Source organism: Vanessa tameamea, chromosome 3 (genome assembly GCF_037043105.1).
Source record: "Vanessa tameamea isolate UH-Manoa-2023 chromosome 3, ilVanTame1 primary haplotype, whole genome shotgun sequence".
Taxonomy (NCBI): domain Eukaryota; kingdom Metazoa; phylum Arthropoda; class Insecta; order Lepidoptera; family Nymphalidae; genus Vanessa; species Vanessa tameamea.
The window spans coordinates 5,141,193-5,160,131 of record NC_087311.1 but is presented as its reverse complement, the minus strand read 5'-3'; the positions used below and the strand labels follow the sequence as shown (position 1 = coordinate 5,160,131).

Genomic DNA, 18,939 nt, shown 5'->3' with positions numbered 1-18,939 from the left:
TCGAAGTTACGAAGGCAACTTATCTTTGGTTTTTTTTTTTGAAAAATGACAAATATTTACAGGGGCGGATTTAATACATACTAAATCACGAAAAATTTAATGATATACAAGAATTCCAGATAGATTTTTTTTTCATTGACAGATGTACACGTTTATATTTAATAAAAGATCACCAACCAAGTTTTGCCTATTTGTTTCCAGGCGAGGCCGTGAAAGGCCCGGCCATTCTTTTCGGCTTAAGGTAAATCCGCCCCAGCGTATAAAGATTAATATAATATACATTACACGATATTAATTATAAAATATTATATACTTATTTAGAGTAACACGATGTTACTAAAACGGACTAAAAATTCTTGGAAATTGTATAAAAGATAAAAAAATAATATTAACAGGGAATATGCATGAGTTTTACAGAAACATGTTTATTTGTTAAATATATTTAATATTTATAAATCTAATGGCTGTTAACCGTCCGTTAACGATGAAACTATTATACTATTTCACGACATAATCGATTTCCGAGCAAAAAATCATTACAATCCGAGCAAACTTTTTTATATAAAAAAAATTAAATTTTATTTCAGTTACAATGACGTCAAAATGTATTGAATAACTAGCATTCTAATATATTGTTAGACATTAATTGCATTTAATGCTGTGAACGTTTTATATAGAACTAACCTAAATTTAATTTCAAGAAACCAGCTTTCAAAGGAAAGTGTTAATGAGCGTGACCTTCATAGGCTATATTCATTTCATAGCCCAGCTAGGTAAGATTATTTTTTTCGCTAGGAGTTCGACTCCTGGGATACACTATACATACATACATTTAAAAATATTATTAGGCTCGCAAAGTCATAATCGATATTGAAATAAAATAATGCATGTTCCCAATTAGTATTTTTTTATATTAATGACGTGTGATTTGTAAATATTACATAAGTATATGATGTTAAAATACACAGTTGATTTTATATGAAACAACAGTTGCACGTTAATAAATTGGAATGATTCTGATAGTTCCAGATCATCGTATTACAAAAGATAGATAACATACAAGAGGTCTTATTTATTCGAGAACAATACACTCGTATAGTAAACACTCAACATTTACTTATTTTAAAAAGCCAACTCCAACATACGCATTATTATATTATAATATAAGAAATTTTATTTAAACCTCTGTATTGCTGTATAAGAAAGGAATAAAACGTCATATATATAAAACACGTACATAATATCAATGAGACAATTGAATCAGATCTAGAAAATTTCAAATTCGTACACATAACATTTAAAAAGTTTGTAAAGTGGCAACTTTTAAACAATAAACATGGACGTGACCAGCGTGCCAGCACGACTAAGCTATTTAACAAAAAAAATATTATGAAAAATAATGGAAATCTTTATTTATTAAATTATAAAATTAAGTTTAGGTTTTTTTTAATATTTTGCTTAATAAAGTTTAAGCTTTTTATTTGCGCGTCACAATTATAAAATGCATTGTAAATAATATAAAGATTACATGGAATGAGTCGTTTATTTTGTCATTTGCTTATTAATACTGAATTGTAAAAATAATAATATATTATATAGAAAATATAACTTCAACCGTACAGTTGTACAAAATATAATCTAAATTAATTTCCAACAATAGCCGAGTTTGCTTAAATTTGTAATGTTATATTACGAATTTAAACTACACATGCTTCAAACAAATATAAAATTCTATTTCATGAGGGTATGTCTGCAGTTATAGATAAAAAATATCATTAGTGACATTCAAATTTGTTTTTTTTTTTAAGTCTCAGGTACACATAACAAAATATCGTTGGATACGTCATACGTCAAACTATCAAAGTACGTAATAAAACATTTTCCCAGTCATAAAATAAGTAGAGAGCGGAGTCTTGGCACATATAGCTATTCCAGCTAAAACGATCACAGAACTCATATATCTAAGTATTGTGCTATATCTACGTAATAGCCAGGATGAGATCAACGTTTTACATTATGCCACATTTAGAAAGCTAAATAAAAATATTTGTAACACTGGTCATGTAACTGGTTTTAAAAAATATAGAAAAATATTTTAAAAATAAAAATAAAAAGATTTGTTTATCGAACTTCCCTGTACGTATATCATCTGCCTCACTGTACCCTTTTAATTTTCCTACATTTATTGATAGCGTTTAAGTTCCGGAAAAACTTCTAGAAGAACAAGCTCGAAGATTTCCTGGAACAGAACATTAAAGAAAAAATTATTAAATATAAAATACAGTTAACGCATTAAAACACATTATTATTATAAAGAACATACATTTATTTGAAATCAACGAATGCAAAGACGCTTTTAAAGTATATTCTATTACTAGATATTATATTTTTCAGAAGTTAATTTCCAAAATATCAATCAAAACGGTCATGCACCGCATAGTTGTCACCTCGTATCGGTATTGATCACGTATAGGAAGTGACAGTTTTAGCGGAACATATTTTAAGAGCGTGCCCACATTATACCTAATTTTAGAATCCAATGATATCTATATGATATCGGTGCGACTGTAAATTTGCGGAAGAATGCGACGGCCGTGAGATCGTTGAACGTTTCACACTCCGTTTTATAGCTACACGACCAAGTCGTGCTACGTGTTCCTCATCACTTAAAGTAATAACATGTGACCTATGTATTATAAAAATTAATTAAGTAATAAAAACAAAAATATTTAATTTAATTTAAAGTGCTGTGATGTCGATTTTATTTAGTGCCGTTGCATACAAAAAGCAAATTTATAATAAATATGCGTCCTGCGATGGAAATTTCGAAGAAATATTGGATGAGGTGCTCGTCAAAATTTCGGAAAGAAATAATAAAATGACTTACTACCACGGACGTTACTTATTCCATTTCATTTTGGAGGACGAATATTTTTATTTCTGTATTACTGACAAGGTTCGTATGTCTTTAACGTTTTCTTAGTTTGATTTATATTTATAAAATGGCAAGCAAGCAAGAGCTCTACTCTAAAAGAAAAATAACTTGCCGAAGAATTTATTTTTAGTTATTACGTTTATGGTACAAAATACCTATAAAGATTTATTTTGTTATTAACGTTCGACGGGCAGGCCTGATGGTAAGTGGTCACATTAGACATTGTCATCGTAAGAAATAACTCCTTGCATCGCCAATTGGAAACAAATTGTAATTTATCGGAAAAACGCGAATTGAAAAAATAATACGATTTTTCTTCGATTTGGCGTTGAAAATAAAATTGCGGGTATTTTGAATGTCAAATTTGTTATCAGCGCATTGAAATCAATAGGTATACCAAAACCAACCAATTTGAGGTATGATCTTTTGTATGTATGTACCTATTATTTTGAGGAAAAATGCATTTTTAATATTTCAGCTTTGTCAACGATCAAGAGCTTTTTTATTTTTAAACGAAATAAAGCGAAGGTTTCCATTCAAACAGGCAGATTTTACGTGTATTTTAGCTGAACAGATGTATCGTTACAATGAAGATTATAACACAGTAACTATAAGGAAAGGGGAAATAGATGAATTAAATACGATAGGAGTGGACAGTAGTGGTAAGTTATCTGAAATAGACTTCTAGAAAGAGAGTTGATTCTTCAGAGGACTACAAGAGCTAAGTGCCCTTGAGAATCGCATGCACACACTTACAAAATCGACAAAAACGGCAATCCCGTTAATGGTTAAGCGAGGTAACGAGGTTACGCCCGAATATTCTAATAGATGGCGCCAAACCGATCGAACTAAGATCAATCATAAATCTCATAAAAAATAGATAGGACAACAGAATTGTTTTTATTTCTTTCGATGTTAGTTATCAAATGATTATAAAATAAAACTGATTCAATTAAACTTACAATATTTTTATTTATATTTTGTATACAATAAAATAGACAGTTAGTTTAAACTTTTTTTTCTTTTATTTATATTATTATACCACAATTAGTTCTTATACTAAATATTAAAACATACCAATTTTTAACATTTTATAAAAGTTTGATAATCTATTTATATAATAAAATCGTAAGTGTTCGAAATCTGTAGTATAGTAACCGTGGGTTATCATATAGCGTAGTATTTGTTCGTTTTATTAATATCGGTTCACAAAGAAAAAATATATATTCGATTTAAAAAAAAAAAACATCTAAATATTTACTAGAAAAAAATGTCGTCAAGTCGATTTGTTTGAATCATTGGTTAACTAGGTTAATCATACTAGGTTTAATCATAAATCTCATAAAAATAGATAGGATATTAGAATTATTTGTATTGCTTTTGACTGTTATTCGAAAATGATTAAAAAATAAAACTGATTTATTTTATTTTTATTTATATTTGGTACTAGAAAAAAAAACCATTTGGTGTTAATTTTTTTGTTAAAATATTTTATTTAATTTCACTTGTATGTATGAATGTATGTACATATTATGTCTTGGAATCTTGCAATCAATATTACACCCACTTCCACTGAAGCTATGGAGCTGAAAGTTGGCACACATAATTAGTCTCGATGACAATGCACGATTCATGAATTGCTGCCATATTCAATCCAATATGGTGGACGTTCCAAAAAAAATTAAATTTTTGAATTACGTACAAATGATACTTCTAAATATTCTATAAGTAGCGGCACGCTATGATGGCCGTTTTGACGTTTGCCCGCTCATGAAGTTTCGTATTTAATAAATAATTACATCAAAGGAGCAAATTGTTGTTCTTTATTGTCAATAGTGACGTGCAGTTAGTCATAAAATTTATCGAATGTGATTTCTAAACTACAAATATTAGGGTACCGCGAATATAACTTTTTTATTTATATTTTTGCGTAAACGTGTACGTCACACTCTCACACTCGACCTCGTAGTCGGTGTTATATTTGTGTTGACAGTAAATATTTTATCTATTTTATAAATTATTTATTTTATTTTATTTATATATGTTTATTGTAGAAAATGATAATAGAAATAATATTAGTATTCAGAACAGGCAACAGAACGTACCTACATCATTACATGGGAAAGACGAAAGAGGATTTCCGGTCGTTAGAGTAACCTATTTCTTGTATGTAATGTGTTTATAAAGTTATTCATTCTAATTCCAATTTTTGATTTAAATTTATTTCGTTCGAATATATTACTTAAACTTATTTTATATTTATTTTTATTAAACCTTTTTAATCAGATACTACTTGCAACAAAAACTTGAATTAAATTACTTGCAAAAAAACAAAGATTTGAATATATTATATCGATAATAAATTTACATTTCACATCACTTTTTTAATGTGTCAAAACGGCCATCGTATCTTGCCGCTAGTATAGTTCTCTGGTTCACAATAATTACATATTTTTTTGTTATGACTTTACTTTTTTTTTTATTATTAAAATTAGTTCATACATAACTTTAATTCCTATTATAAACGAAATCGATAAAATTAAACTCTTACGCAATATAAATAGCTTCCGTGTTATTGTTTTCGACTTTCTTTATTCTGTAAAAAATAAATATATGTTAGTAATTATATTTTTATTAATTATAAAAGTATGTATTTAAAAAATATGTATCTAAATATGCCCCATAGTACTTTTAATGAAAAATATCATATTGCTTTGAGTTCCTGAGGATCGAATGTAGTCACTCTCAATTAATGTTTTCCTTACTTTGACCAAATACTTTATCGTAATATTTAAAGAATAGCTCGAAAAATATGTTTACTAATAAAATACTCTTACCTTTTAATATCGTTCATATGTATGTTCGGCGCTTAATTTATATAAACATTTTTTAGTTTTCCTCACGCGTTTCACTTTATTTCCCATATTTACACAATTAAAATTTATAACAAATAATATAACAAAAACAAATGCCTAATTACTACTATACTATTTTAACTTAATATATTTATTTACAAGAAAGAATAATATTTATTATAAGAAAACATGAAACAATTAATTTTTCAATTAAAATTACAAAAAAATATCTCGTAACGTAATGATGCGGCGAAAAGATCGACACGTCTGTATAGCATGAGGCATCGGCCGGCAATGTCTGTACACGGCGTTGACGCACAAATGCGTACGCATTTTGTTCTATATTCTATATATATATATATATATATTCTATATTCTATATATATATATATATATTCTATATATATATCTAATATCTGATTTTAAAAAAATGTATTGATTTTACTAAAAAAGTGACACAGAGGTAAACTAGTATATTGCTTGTAGAATAATCTGACAATCTTTTTTTAGAGGTAACTTTGTGATTTTTTTTTATCGTACCAAATTAATTACATCATGTTTTCAAAATAACAAATAACTAGCATGTATCCTGAAGATTAACATATATTTTTTTCATATGGTTTACTGCATTGGATCATATACTTTTTGCATTATAAAACTTGCACTTAGCTCATGTAGTTCCCTTCAACCGCCTCTTCCATATTGATTGTAGAACTGGTTTTTATTATGGTAGCCTTAGTTCTGGACTTCAAACTTGACAATTTGAATAAAATATCTTGTAAAGTTCCAAAAAAAACATTTACAGATATTTCTGTTGCATTTCAAAACAGATTTTTCGGCTCTTTTAAAGTGACGATGACATGAGTTGACTTTTTATCAATAAAAAATTGACAGTTGCAAAATAATATTATTTTTTTTATAAAAATTGTAATGTTGATACGAGATTGTCTTGCAAATGTAAAGTAAACTAATTCGTTATTTATTTAACAACTCAACTTTATTTATAAACCTTTTGAACCCGGTTTATCCGTTTATGATCAATATTGTTTAATTTGTAGCGTAACTTAACATTTAACTGTTATTTTAAATTTCAGAAATCATTCTTGGGGAAAAAATACTCTTTGTCAGCAACGACAACAATTTAAGATATACGGTAAATACATAACATTCATAATTGGGAAAATATTTTGCTTGGTATATACCAGTTTCAGTTTAACTTTTTTTTATCACGTAAAAGTAAAATTGAATGGTGCATGCCATGAAATTTCCAAGGTTTTTTTATGTGACGTTTCAAATTGCAACATTCCTTAGGTCTACCTTGGTAGTCTGTTATTCATATCGAGTTGCATGCTTACAAGGTTTCAAATTGAAACGCTTCTGGCGCAAAAACGGTTTTAACTTCTAAGAAGTGTTTTGAATTTCAAGTTTTAAATTATATTCCCAATATATTTCTTTTAACGTTTGAAAATTTGAAACTTCTCTGACGCCAAAATGGAGCCGTGAGTTGCACGCATTTAAGATAGTCTTATTATTAATATATTTAGTGTCTAAATAACTTTCAAATTGAATCGTTTCAGCTGCAAATAACATTTTTACATCTGTGATGCGTTGCGAGTTACGCGCGCTTTAAATTATTTTATTAACATATTTGTTTCTTTTACAGACGATCTCCAACATAGAAAAAGAACCAGAACAAATTGCGATCTCTTTCAAAAATTCAAATTTAAAAATAATTATTTTAACAATATTCATAATTGCGGCAATATCTTTGATTTTCGTTTTTAATCCACCGTCATTTGCATTCGTTATTGTTGTACTGATATTGTATCCTATTATAAGAAAGAACTTATATAAATAATTTATATTTAATAAGTAGAAAAAATAGGTTATATTATTAGTTATTTATTATTTACTAAATAAATATATAAGTCTATAGAAGTTTTTCTTTAACTTGTGGTTTTCGTTTTATTGATAAGTAAGTTTTGCCAAAAAATTTATATCTATTCATAAATTCAACCAATAATTTGTTAAAGACGAAGTGTGTTTTTAAACAGACATGTATGCAAGTACATTCTAAAAAGCTCGATGTCGCTTCGAACTATAATTGTAAAATAATAATACATAATCGTAAACAGATCGCATCTTATCAATTTTCAATCAAAAGATAATTGGTTATTTAAATAAGAAAAATATAATTTTGTATGAATTATCATCGTAAATATATTATGCAATAAATGTAATGTGCAAATCAACATTACGCATCAGTAAATCAGACTGTTACTGGTTGTCCGAGAGATAGTTTTAACACTGTGACGTCACGCCTGCTAAATAAACAAAAATATGGATACGGTATTAGCGATATGACATTATAACGATTTTTGCATTTAATTATAATATCGTTCAAATACCGCTCCGACACGCGGGTGCGGTTACTCACGTAGAAGAGCTGCTTGTTGTGCGTGGGGTCCTGCAGCGTGTGGAACAGCTTGTGCGCGCCGCGCGCCGCCGCGTGCGCGCCCACCAGCGACGCCAGCGCGCCGCCCACGCCCTCGCTCAGCGCCGCCTGCGCCAGCGTGCGCGTGTGCTCTGCGCGCGGTACTACTCTGAACCTGCCCCACACGCTCGCGCTCGGGCGGGGGTCGCCGTACCCAACCTAACTTAACCCCCGCGCCACCGACCCTGGGAACTGAGATGTTATGTCCCTCGTGCCTGTACTTCCACTATCTCACTCAACCTTCTGACCGGAACACGATAATACTAAGAATACTGCCTGGTTGTAGAATATAATTATGGTGAGTCGGTGCTACCTCCCCAGACGGACCCTATGAAGCTCTACCAATTAAAAAAATGTAAAGGAGTAATACGAGAGTGGTCATTATTATGAATCTTCCTTTAACAGCACGTTTTGCTGCTCATACATAATATGTTGATTATATTGTTGTACTGATACTATCGGCATCGCAAAAGTCTCCTTACCTTTATCTCTCATGTTTCTGTTGGATGTCGTTTCACTCAGAACTCCACCCGGCCACCAGGACTTCAGCACGATACTAGTGTAGTAATGCAGCATTTGTTCCGAGAACAACCACGATATTGTCTCCTTGATTTGCCTGAAAAAATGTCATGTCTGTAACTAAACTACATATTATAGTCCTAACACCTCAGCGAGATACAAATGATCACAACAGATTTCGCCAGTAGGATTGATTAATAAACAGATATCGACCGTACGGTATGAGAATGAGCCGCAAATTTTACACAGATTTAACGAAGTATTAGCAAATAATTTCTGGACAATAATTATAAATTTTAATAGATTAATACTCTCAAGTGCAGCGCGTGTCTCAGTTGTAATCGCGCTCAGTACTGATTACAAATTGTTTGAAGTCATAGCACTGATATACAGTCCGACAGAAAGCGTTTTGATCTGGTCTTGAAAATATTTAATTTATAATTAACGTTTTCTAAGTTTGAAAATAATAAAAAATATTTTTGCCATCGGAACCACGATAATTTTTTTATCTAAATTTTCATATTCCTGTATCCTATATAATAACTCAAGAAACTTTAGAATCATATGTACAAAAAATAATTGTGTATGTGTGCGTACCGGTTGATGGTCCGGCCGTACGTGATCTGCACGAAGGTGACGAGCGTCTTCCGCAGCCAGCGGAACACCCCGCGCATGTCGAACACCTCGCTGAGCAGCGCGTACAGCGGCTCCGCGATGCTGTCCCGCTCTTCGCCGATGGGGCCGGTCCCTGTATGGCGTTTAGTACAATTTAAACTTATTCATAAAAAAATGTTTTAAAGGCACATTTAATATCAATAATAACTTATCATATTAAATTTGACAACATAAATATTATAAAAAACAATATAGCTTATAGATTTTTCCCAACCCAACCATTAAGAAATAAGAAATATATCCTCTACACAAGCGGTAACCAGCTTACTAAACAATATTTATGTACTACAGATATATAAAATATTGTTATTAATAAAGATGCATGGAATATGTACCACGCATTGAATTATTCATATTCTTATTCGCCGCGTCTCCGCCATTTCCGTCTAAATACTGGGATATTTCATCTTCGTCGGCAGACAGATGTGTAAACGCTTCTTTATCCTGTGACGATCTAGTTGTTGCATCACTACTTGTACTACAAAAAAAAAAACACAAGTATAAAAATTAATTGTCATTCAATTCATTTCAAACGAATACTGTATCAATAGTTGTTATTCAATAACGATGCACTACTGACCATTTATATAAAAAAAAAAACGTATAGAATATAATGATTATCAATATCGCTTTTTACAAATTCAGATAAGTGTTAAACAAGGTTCAATTATTTTTATATTATTGTGGTGGACGGGCAAATCTGACGGTAAGTAGTTACCACCGCCTATTGACATTAGCGTTGCCCCTTGTGCCTGTAGTTATGCTACTCACTCTTCAAACCTTTATACAAAAACACTAAGTATAGCTGTTTGACTGGAGCATATTCGATAAGTGGGTGGTACCCACCAAGACGGGTCTGCACAAAGCCCTACCACCAAGGAAATTACACAAGGCATTATTGTACCTTCGACTATAACATGGCGAGTTGGCCTATATACCGTTACGCTATTAGGTATTTGGATTTTGGACGCAAGTAAATTATATTTTATATTCTGGAAGTTATTTTACCTTTTAAATAATGTAGAGAACGAAAATTTATTCTTCTTTGGTAGGTCGCCTTGTTTCAGGTACTCTGAACTAGGATTGAGGAATGTATATAAAGCTTCACTTTGGTTTAACCTATCGTCCTCTAAGACGAACTGAAAAATGAAAAAGCAATTTAGTCACAATTCGACAAGGGCACGTTGGAAGTTTGAACATTTTAGCAAGTTACTTACTTCTAAATACTTTTGAATAAGAGTCTTGGCCTTATCTAGGGAGTTTTTATCGTTCTTTCCAAATATAAATTTAAAAGAATTCGATGGCAGTTCTAAATTTTTTAGCTCTGAACACATTGGTCTTAACTTTCTATGTAATTCCTGAAAATAAAAGTTATTAAATAAAAAATGTTTATTACGTAATCTAGGTAACAAAAAAAAACATATTTCATTTGTTTTTTAAATCAGCGATAAATTTATTATTTAACCAGACCAGTTATTAGTTACAAAACTGTCTCAGTTGATAAGTTCCTTGATAACAAAGAAAAAAATCGATAGCAGCATTCAACATAACTTTTTATCTTTTGTTGTTGATCGTTCTGATGAAAAGATTGTCACCTGAAATTCATTGAGAGTCCTGAGCAATACCCAGCCAGTCGAGATCTGCTCCGGTTTCTCGTCCGCATTCGTAGGTTCCTGCTCCGCCATATGAACTACTATTACGAACTGCGGGGGCTTCGACTCGTCTATAACCTATACCCAAAATCAAAATATAAATATTTTTAATCTGTTAAGAAGAATATGAAAATATAAACAATAACAAAATTTATTATTAAAACATGGCATTAACTTTAATTTCTCTATTGTGTGTGTAAAAATATTAAATACAATATACGATAGGTTATTCATTTGGTTTTAAGAAATACATTTTTTCTTTATTGTAAGAATTTATATGAAATACGATTTATTTTTTATTTTAGTATCCATTATCTAAACAGTAGAATACACAAGATCAACAACGATTTTTCTGTATATGATGAGTTCATGAATAGCACACGCAATAAATGAAAACCGCTCGAAAATAAATTCGTAAGAATTTTTTTCCATAAATGTATTTCTTGATGTTTTTTCTTGTTAATTATTTTTTGCCAATTTTTCTTACTTGTTAAGATACATTTTTTACAATTAATTTTGTTACTAAAAAAACATGTATGTATGCAATATCATAAAATTTGATAACGATATAAAAACAGTGTTATTCAATAACAAAACAGAAGTGACCAATCAGTTACATTATTCAGATCGACTTCGATAAATCACCTCAGCACTATGAACCGTGGCGCGCCACCTGCCCAGGTGTTCAGCCCAGGTGTCAGTTCTCGCCAAATGAGCTTCCAGCCGCATTTGCTCTCCCGCTAACCTCTCCACTTCGTTCGCCAGCATCGCAAGTGCGGGAGATTCTGGCTTTAGCGACGCTCGTAGAGCCGCTAATGCCTAAACCGATATTAAGAAGAAATGGAATATTTTGTAAAAAAAACCTTTTTAGACGCGGATGACAGTAAAATTTTTAAAGTCAAATTTAAGTTGACTCTTGTGATGATTCTTAAGTAACGGTTTTGGGGCATTTTGTATTATGCTCTACGAAGAGGTCCATCCTAAATAAACAGTCAGTGTGCCGGAAAAGAGTCTGGTATACAGACACTGAACCCGCTGTGGATACTACAGCACTGGATACCACAGGATTTTAATAAAAAGTTATTTTGAAAAGATTAAGCACCCTGGTAATAAATAACAAATAATGGACGACTCGAGAAAAAATCCATTGAATTCCTTTTGCAATTTTTTTAAGTCCATATTGAATCCATATTGAATTAAAAGATATCTTTAATTTAATTTTTCATAAGAGCAACTTGATGGTAGAGTTTTATACAAGCCTGTATGAGTAAGTAACATCCGCTTATTAAATATACTCAGTTTGATGTTTTGCGGTTTCAAGGGTAATGAGCCAGTAGAACAAAGGACATACCAGCCAAGTTCCCAATGTTGGTGGCGCACTGGCGAGAAATGGTTACATCTCAAATGTCTTTGTGCGGTGGTGTGTCCGTCTCACCTGCGTCTTATTGTTGTGTCTCTCTTGCAGCTGGTCTAACTTCCGCCTCGCATACGTGGAGTGTTCGGTGAGGTGAACGGTCCCCGCGCTCTCCGCTGACGAGACCGATTCGTTCGACAACTGACGGTCTTCAATTGGAGACCTTTCTGAACACAGTTCTGTGATAATTTTTTTAAATTTGTATTAAAGTGTTATAAATATTTATTCATATACTATAACATTAGAATAACTTATATCGTAAATATTTTTAAAACAAGTCAAACTAAGCTTTATTAGCTTAAAAGGATTAATACGCGTTAAGTGAGTCACCTTGATTAGCCTCTTCAGTTGCGAGTTCTGCGATGAAAGCTTTATACTGGTCACTTAGTAAAAACGAATGATAATACTTCTCTTGAATTGTGTCTACTACTGAGTCTTGCACTTCATAAAATACTTCTGGCCCTTTGTCACCCAGTAGAAATGCTTCCATTCTTTTTCTAGTATCCTAAAAAAGCACTCCATACTTAACTTTTTATATTCTCATTGTAAAATATTCGTGAATAAAACATTAATATCTTACTTTGTCTACTTTAATTTCTGCACTAGGTGACCTTATGTAAGTGTAAAATATTTCAGCTCCGAGCTGATGCCAGCTGCTTCTAGCGCTGTGACGTAATTCTTCCACCGCTGTCCAGAAACCAACCAATCCTTGTGAACACAGTGTCTCTAGGAACATTGAGAGATATCGTCGACCGGTTACGCTTTCCATTACTTGATCTAGAGGCATTGCCTGAAAGTGATTTTGATGTTATAAATAAAATATTAGTTTTTAAATAAGGTTTATTGAGCTTATTAAAAAACTATGCGATGTTCGCTATAGCTAACGATTGAAACGGTAAAAACAATAAGGAAAATGGAGCTACGAATTATACGGAGCGTCTTCTGCATAAAATTTGAAGAAAATGTTCCCATCTAATATAAAATTCCCTGTCATTATTTTGTGGTTTGCTCTATCTCTGGACCAAGTAACGGTCGACAAACATGACAAAAATGAGGGATTTTCGCTTGAAATACTAGTGAATCATGGAAACGAAGACTAAACCCTACGAGATAGATTCAAATAATGTATTACAGTATTGTACACCTTAAAAAGGTCTTCAAAAAATTCCGGGTGGGTATATGTCTATCTCTTAGGGGTAACCCACAATAACCATTTTTTATCCTTTACTTTTTAAGAGAAATAATGGCTTATATTCGAATTGATTTAAGCAGTACAGCATTAATCCTTATCCAATTAAGTACCTTAAATACATTGTGCATTTAATATAGATCATAGATATGGCCCTTTACAGCATGTAACTTAAATGAATATTTTCGAAGACATTACAGATTTAAAATGCAGGGACATAGCGGTTTGTATTGTCTAACGACTGAAAAAGCTGTGAACGTTGTAAGACATTCTGTAGTATGTTTAGTATCAGCATTACACCCATGCGAAGCCAGGGCGGGAAAAAAAACAAACACGATTTAGGGCCCCGGAATGGCAACGGCCCACATACAATTTTGGTCTTGATTCGTCACTGAGTGTCATCTACTAACTTTTTCAAACTTCTTTTTGAGAAAGAAGAATATATTTCTGCCACACTTAACAGTAAATGCTAAATGAAGATCTGCTAAACATCGTGCCCGGGAAATCCTTATGAGAGTACCGTTAGACTTTTGAGATTAAGATATTTTTTGTTTATTTTTTGTACTTTTACACGTAGTCACTGCTGCGTAAAACTTCTTCTCCGTGAAAGGAAACTTGCCAAGTTTCATGTTGTCAACGAATATCGATGAAAAAACAATTCACTTTAAGTTGACAGCGTAATTGTCTTGTAAATAGTTTTAAATGTAAAAATTTCTGTATATTACGGTAGAAAAGCCGCATAACGCAATTTTCAAGGTCCTATCTCAATAGCAATTTTGTACATAGCTATGTCTTCTCATAAACTTAGTGAGATAGATCAATAACTGGGCATTTTAGGAAAAAAGCCCTAATATTCTAGAATCATCAAATTGGCTGAACTTATAATTGATAAAGTTAAGTGAGTATGATTGAGCTGTTATATATGACAAAATATTAACCTTGCTATCTGACTCCACAGCTGGAAAAGCTCCGTCCCAGCCTAATTTTCGTAGTGCCTCCTCACACTCAGCCTTAGCTATAGTCAGTTGGTCGATGTATCTCTTCAATTTCTTAGCATCAGTCACTTGTTGTCTGCTAACGTTGTGCTGGTTTCCAGTTTTTTCAATGACATCAACGTCTACACCCTTCGCTCTTTTTATATTTTGCAATGTTGTCGCTTGCATTATTTGTGTAACAATATCATACCTGTAATTGTCAAAATAAACCTTTTTTCTTATATATAAAGATGCTTATTGTGTTCGTAGTCTAAGCTTTCGCGTATCGTTCATTCGAATTCTTTAAGGCGTCTGACATAGTACTTACAATGTGCTATATATAACACACGAGTCGTATTTTATATTTTTTAATAAGTTAAAGGCACATATCAACAATTACTAACCATTTGGTACTAAAATATGTAAAATATATATTGACTGATATGAAGATATTGTTATAATTAATGATGAACTAGAACGTAGCATGCCTAGATCTTGAAGCATAGCCCATGATAAAATAAATTGTAACTAACATGATAAAAACAATGACATGATTTGGAATAACATGATTTTTTTTGCATGTCAATTTCATGTGAAATTCAAATTGTTTTTTTTTTTTATAAAATAACATATTAGTAAATTAATGAAAATCAATGTATTTTAAATTTTAATTACTATTAATAATACAGGAAATAATTAATGACTTTAAGAAAAGTATAATATATGTAATTATGTATGTATCGATACAATTATTCCATTACGAGAATTAAGAGCATCGCACCGTTAAAAACATACACTTTAATGTAATTTCTTATAAGCCGGTTGTAATAAACAACATTTGTGTTAATATTTATAGTTATTGGACTTTTTTTACAAATATGAAATAACATCAGAACAATGCGGCATTTTTAATATTTTGCAATTATATGTGACTTACTTGGCAAGCATACAACGATTAAGATATTTTAACCACACGTGAGGCGATACATTCCGGGTACTTAAGGCATATCCCTCAAATTTCGTGGCATAACCGACTAAGCAGTAACTGAAATAAATTCTACCCCATTTTTGAAAGTCAAATGAGTACAATAATTTTATGTATTCAATATATTCAATAATATTACATAATTTGTGTTATTATTTGAATAAAAATCATTTCAGAATATTAATAAAGGGGGAAAAATTGTATTGAAGAAGATTGTGTAGTAAAATGGTCAGTGTGTGAAATTTGTTATGAGATTATTGTGTTAAAAATCTTGAATTGTGATAACATAATTTTAACCAAACATAGTTGCAGACAACAAGCTAGTGTACATTAAAATCATTATTACATAATGCAATACTAGTTATGATAACTCATAATGAATAATTTCAAGCTCTAATAATACTAATTATGTATGTATTACCGTAAACGTTTTAGAGTGTCCACATTATTGCAGTTGTTAATAAGTCTGATATAATCTTCAAATGTCTTGGCATATTCATGTGTTCTTATATGCATGGCATCTACTTCTTTTTGTGCTTCGAGATATTGCATTATCTTTTGATTTATATAATCAGGTTCGGTGATAAGATCAATTGCAGGCTGAAGTACTACAATGTATTAATCCTATTAGAATGGTTATAAATAAAACATTTTGTCATTTGATACTACTCCAATGCCCATTGGTGGATACACATGTGGAAAATATTACAATATATGATAGTTTCCTCACAATGTTTTTTTTAACAGCCAAGTATGATATTTTTTCATTAAAGCCACTTTTCTCAATAGCTATATAGTTTAGTTCATTTGTAAATTAAAGATTTTTATTTCTAAATTTAAAATAAATGCAGAATAAAATAATGTAACAGCTATACATACTTTTACATGCTAATATCTCTCTAACAAGGTATGAGACAGGAGACAATGAATAGCAACGTGGCATTAGAAACATAACAATCATATCACTGATCTGACGCAAGTAGTGCAATTCAGTATCACTAGACATCAAGTGAGAAGCTAATGCAAAAACAGGAGCTTGATTTAATTCCAACCTGTAAAAATATTTACATTTTCATCGAAACAAATATTCATCAGTTTTACAAATATGTAATTAAATAAATAATTTCTGATTAAATTTATTAAATTAAAAACTTACGCGCAACTTCTGGCTATCCGAATTCGTTCAAAATGCTGTGTTATTTTTGTGACTATATCATTAGCCAGTAGTTTTTCAGCATCAACTTTTAAAAGACGTTCATACAGAGTTTGTATCGCATTCCAAATATGTTCTTTAAACTTATCAATCACTGGTTCTGGTTTATAAGAGAGTTCTTTCAGCCAACGTGTTACAAAATCTCTAAGAAAATAGTCAATTAACAATTGTAATTGACTATCCACAGTTCGCCCAAAGATGACAGGTAAGTGAGGTTTTTTAGATAAATAAATCCAGTTACTTTGTTCCTCCTACAAACAAATTTAGAAGTTAATATTTTTAAAACATACTAAAAACACTTTAAAAACTGAAATAGTCAAAATAACAAGAGTATACTATTTAGGGAACTAAATTGGGTAACATATTATTTACCAATTTATATATAAAAAGATGATAGATGAACAATAACTCTTTTAAAAATTAAGGTACTGAGAACAAAATTAAGAAGAAAATTAAACAAAAATTGTATGAAATTTTGGGCAATATTAAACTTTCAAGAATATCATTTCTTCTCCTAAACTAATTCAGGACGAATGTTTCATTAATTTTACCGTCTGATGTTACAGAGAATTTCGCCTACGGTCTAAAAGTACGCCTACGGCAGTGTTATCTTTATTGTTAATTTAAAACTATTTTCTTCTAGCTAATAACATTTTATACCCACCCGTATAGCAGTTTCCAATATTCGAGCTTCCTTTTCAATGTTATCCAGTAAAAACAGAGAAGTTTGGTGTGGTGAAGAGAGCGCAAGATGACCCCAAAGAGTTAAAACAAATATACCCGATATACAACACGCACTAAGAAGCGCTATATACGTCAGACTTAATATAAAAGGGAAGTAATATATCAGAGATAAACAAATTGGAGCAAAAATATATATGAGACATTTTAACATGATTATTATTAAGCAATGAAATGTACGTAAACAAATAAGTTATGAAATATTTTAACTCGTCTCCAGTTACGTTATGATGAAATTTCACATTTTAAATGTTCGCACAAAAATGAACTTCACTTTAATACATTCTTTTACTACATCAATTCATATTATTTTAAAACATTAGGTTCTATTTACTGAAGTCTGTTTTTTGTTTCAGTATTGATATTTTGGTTTTTTCAAGTTTTGATTCATTGTCATTATGACAATAATTGTCGATATAGATAAAATATATTGTTTACTTTTATGAATATATCGAATTCAATAATTCAAAGTTCTAAGATAATGAATTATATTTGAAAATTAAATATGATTTTATTAAATTTAATGACTGTTAACACACCTATCCAAAATAAGTTACAGTTACGCTGAGATTTATCAATAGCTGGTTTATAATATCATAATGTTTTGTATGTATAAAGGGATGGACAATGGACATATGTTTGAAATGCTATATTATACATAAAATATTGTCAAATGGCAATCATTAAAAAACCTGACTCTCGATACAATAGAAAAATATTTTGTTGTTCTTTTAAACATCACAACAACATAGATTGTACCTAAATAGCATACTTATATTAGAATAACGTAATACAATTACTATTATTAATTTACTTGGTGACAGGGCTTTGTGCAAGCCCGTCTGGGTACCTACCCAGACGGGCTTGCACAAAGCCTGGTACCTACCACCCACTCTCAGATACTCTACCGCCAAACAACAATACTTAGTATTGTTGTGTTCCGGTTTGAAGAATGAGTGAGCCAGGTAATTACCGGCACTAGGGACATAACATTTTATTTTATGGTTGGTGGCACATTAGCTTAATGTACTATTTCTTACAGCGCCGATGTCTATGGGCGGTGGTGACCACTAACCAGGTGGCCCATTCGCCCGTCCGCCTGGCGCCTACTTATTGCATAAAAATAAAATTAAAATTAAAAGTATGAGTAACATGGTATGTTATTTAAATGTAAGGAGAATTAATAATAGAGCAACAAAATTACTTTTACTTGTACTTTTGTATTTTATTAAAGTCAGCTCTAGTCCATCGCTAGTTTTTGTTCTATGGCTGGTGTAGCTTCACTTAATTTCA

The 18,939-nt window shown here is 31.0% G+C and overlaps 1 protein-coding gene and 1 long non-coding RNA gene across 3 annotated transcripts; one reads left to right on the top strand and one right to left on the bottom strand.

The window, feature by feature from the left end:
- Positions 1-1,440: 1,440 nt before the first annotated feature.
- On the bottom strand, positions 1,441-18,050 carry LOC113397434 (sorting nexin-25). Of its 2 annotated transcripts, none has more exons than XM_026635761.2 (17): positions 17,570-18,050; positions 16,849-17,156; positions 16,572-16,744; positions 16,114-16,300; positions 14,672-14,918; positions 13,125-13,334; positions 12,875-13,049; positions 12,566-12,723; positions 11,776-11,949; positions 11,074-11,208; positions 10,696-10,836; positions 10,487-10,617; positions 9,814-9,956; positions 9,401-9,551; positions 8,767-8,900; positions 8,228-8,376; positions 1,441-2,239 (listed from the first exon to the last, which is right to left on the bottom strand). In XM_026635761.2, the coding sequence occupies exons 1-17, from the start codon at positions 17,798-17,800 to the stop codon at positions 2,183-2,185; spliced, it is 2,904 nt and encodes a 967-aa protein (XP_026491546.1). In that variant the 5' UTR covers positions 17,801-18,050; the 3' UTR covers positions 1,441-2,182. The 2 variants fall into 2 exon arrangements, with proteins under 2 accessions (XP_026491546.1, XP_026491547.1); XM_026635762.2 differs by having other exon boundaries at positions 12,566-12,711.
- Positions 2,494-7,678, top strand: LOC113397440 (uncharacterized). Its single transcript, XR_010309467.1, has 4 exons — positions 2,494-2,956; positions 3,414-3,597; positions 6,885-6,943; positions 7,454-7,678. It is a non-coding gene; the product is annotated as an uncharacterized LOC113397440 (long non-coding RNA).
- Positions 18,051-18,939: the final 889 nt, after the last annotated feature.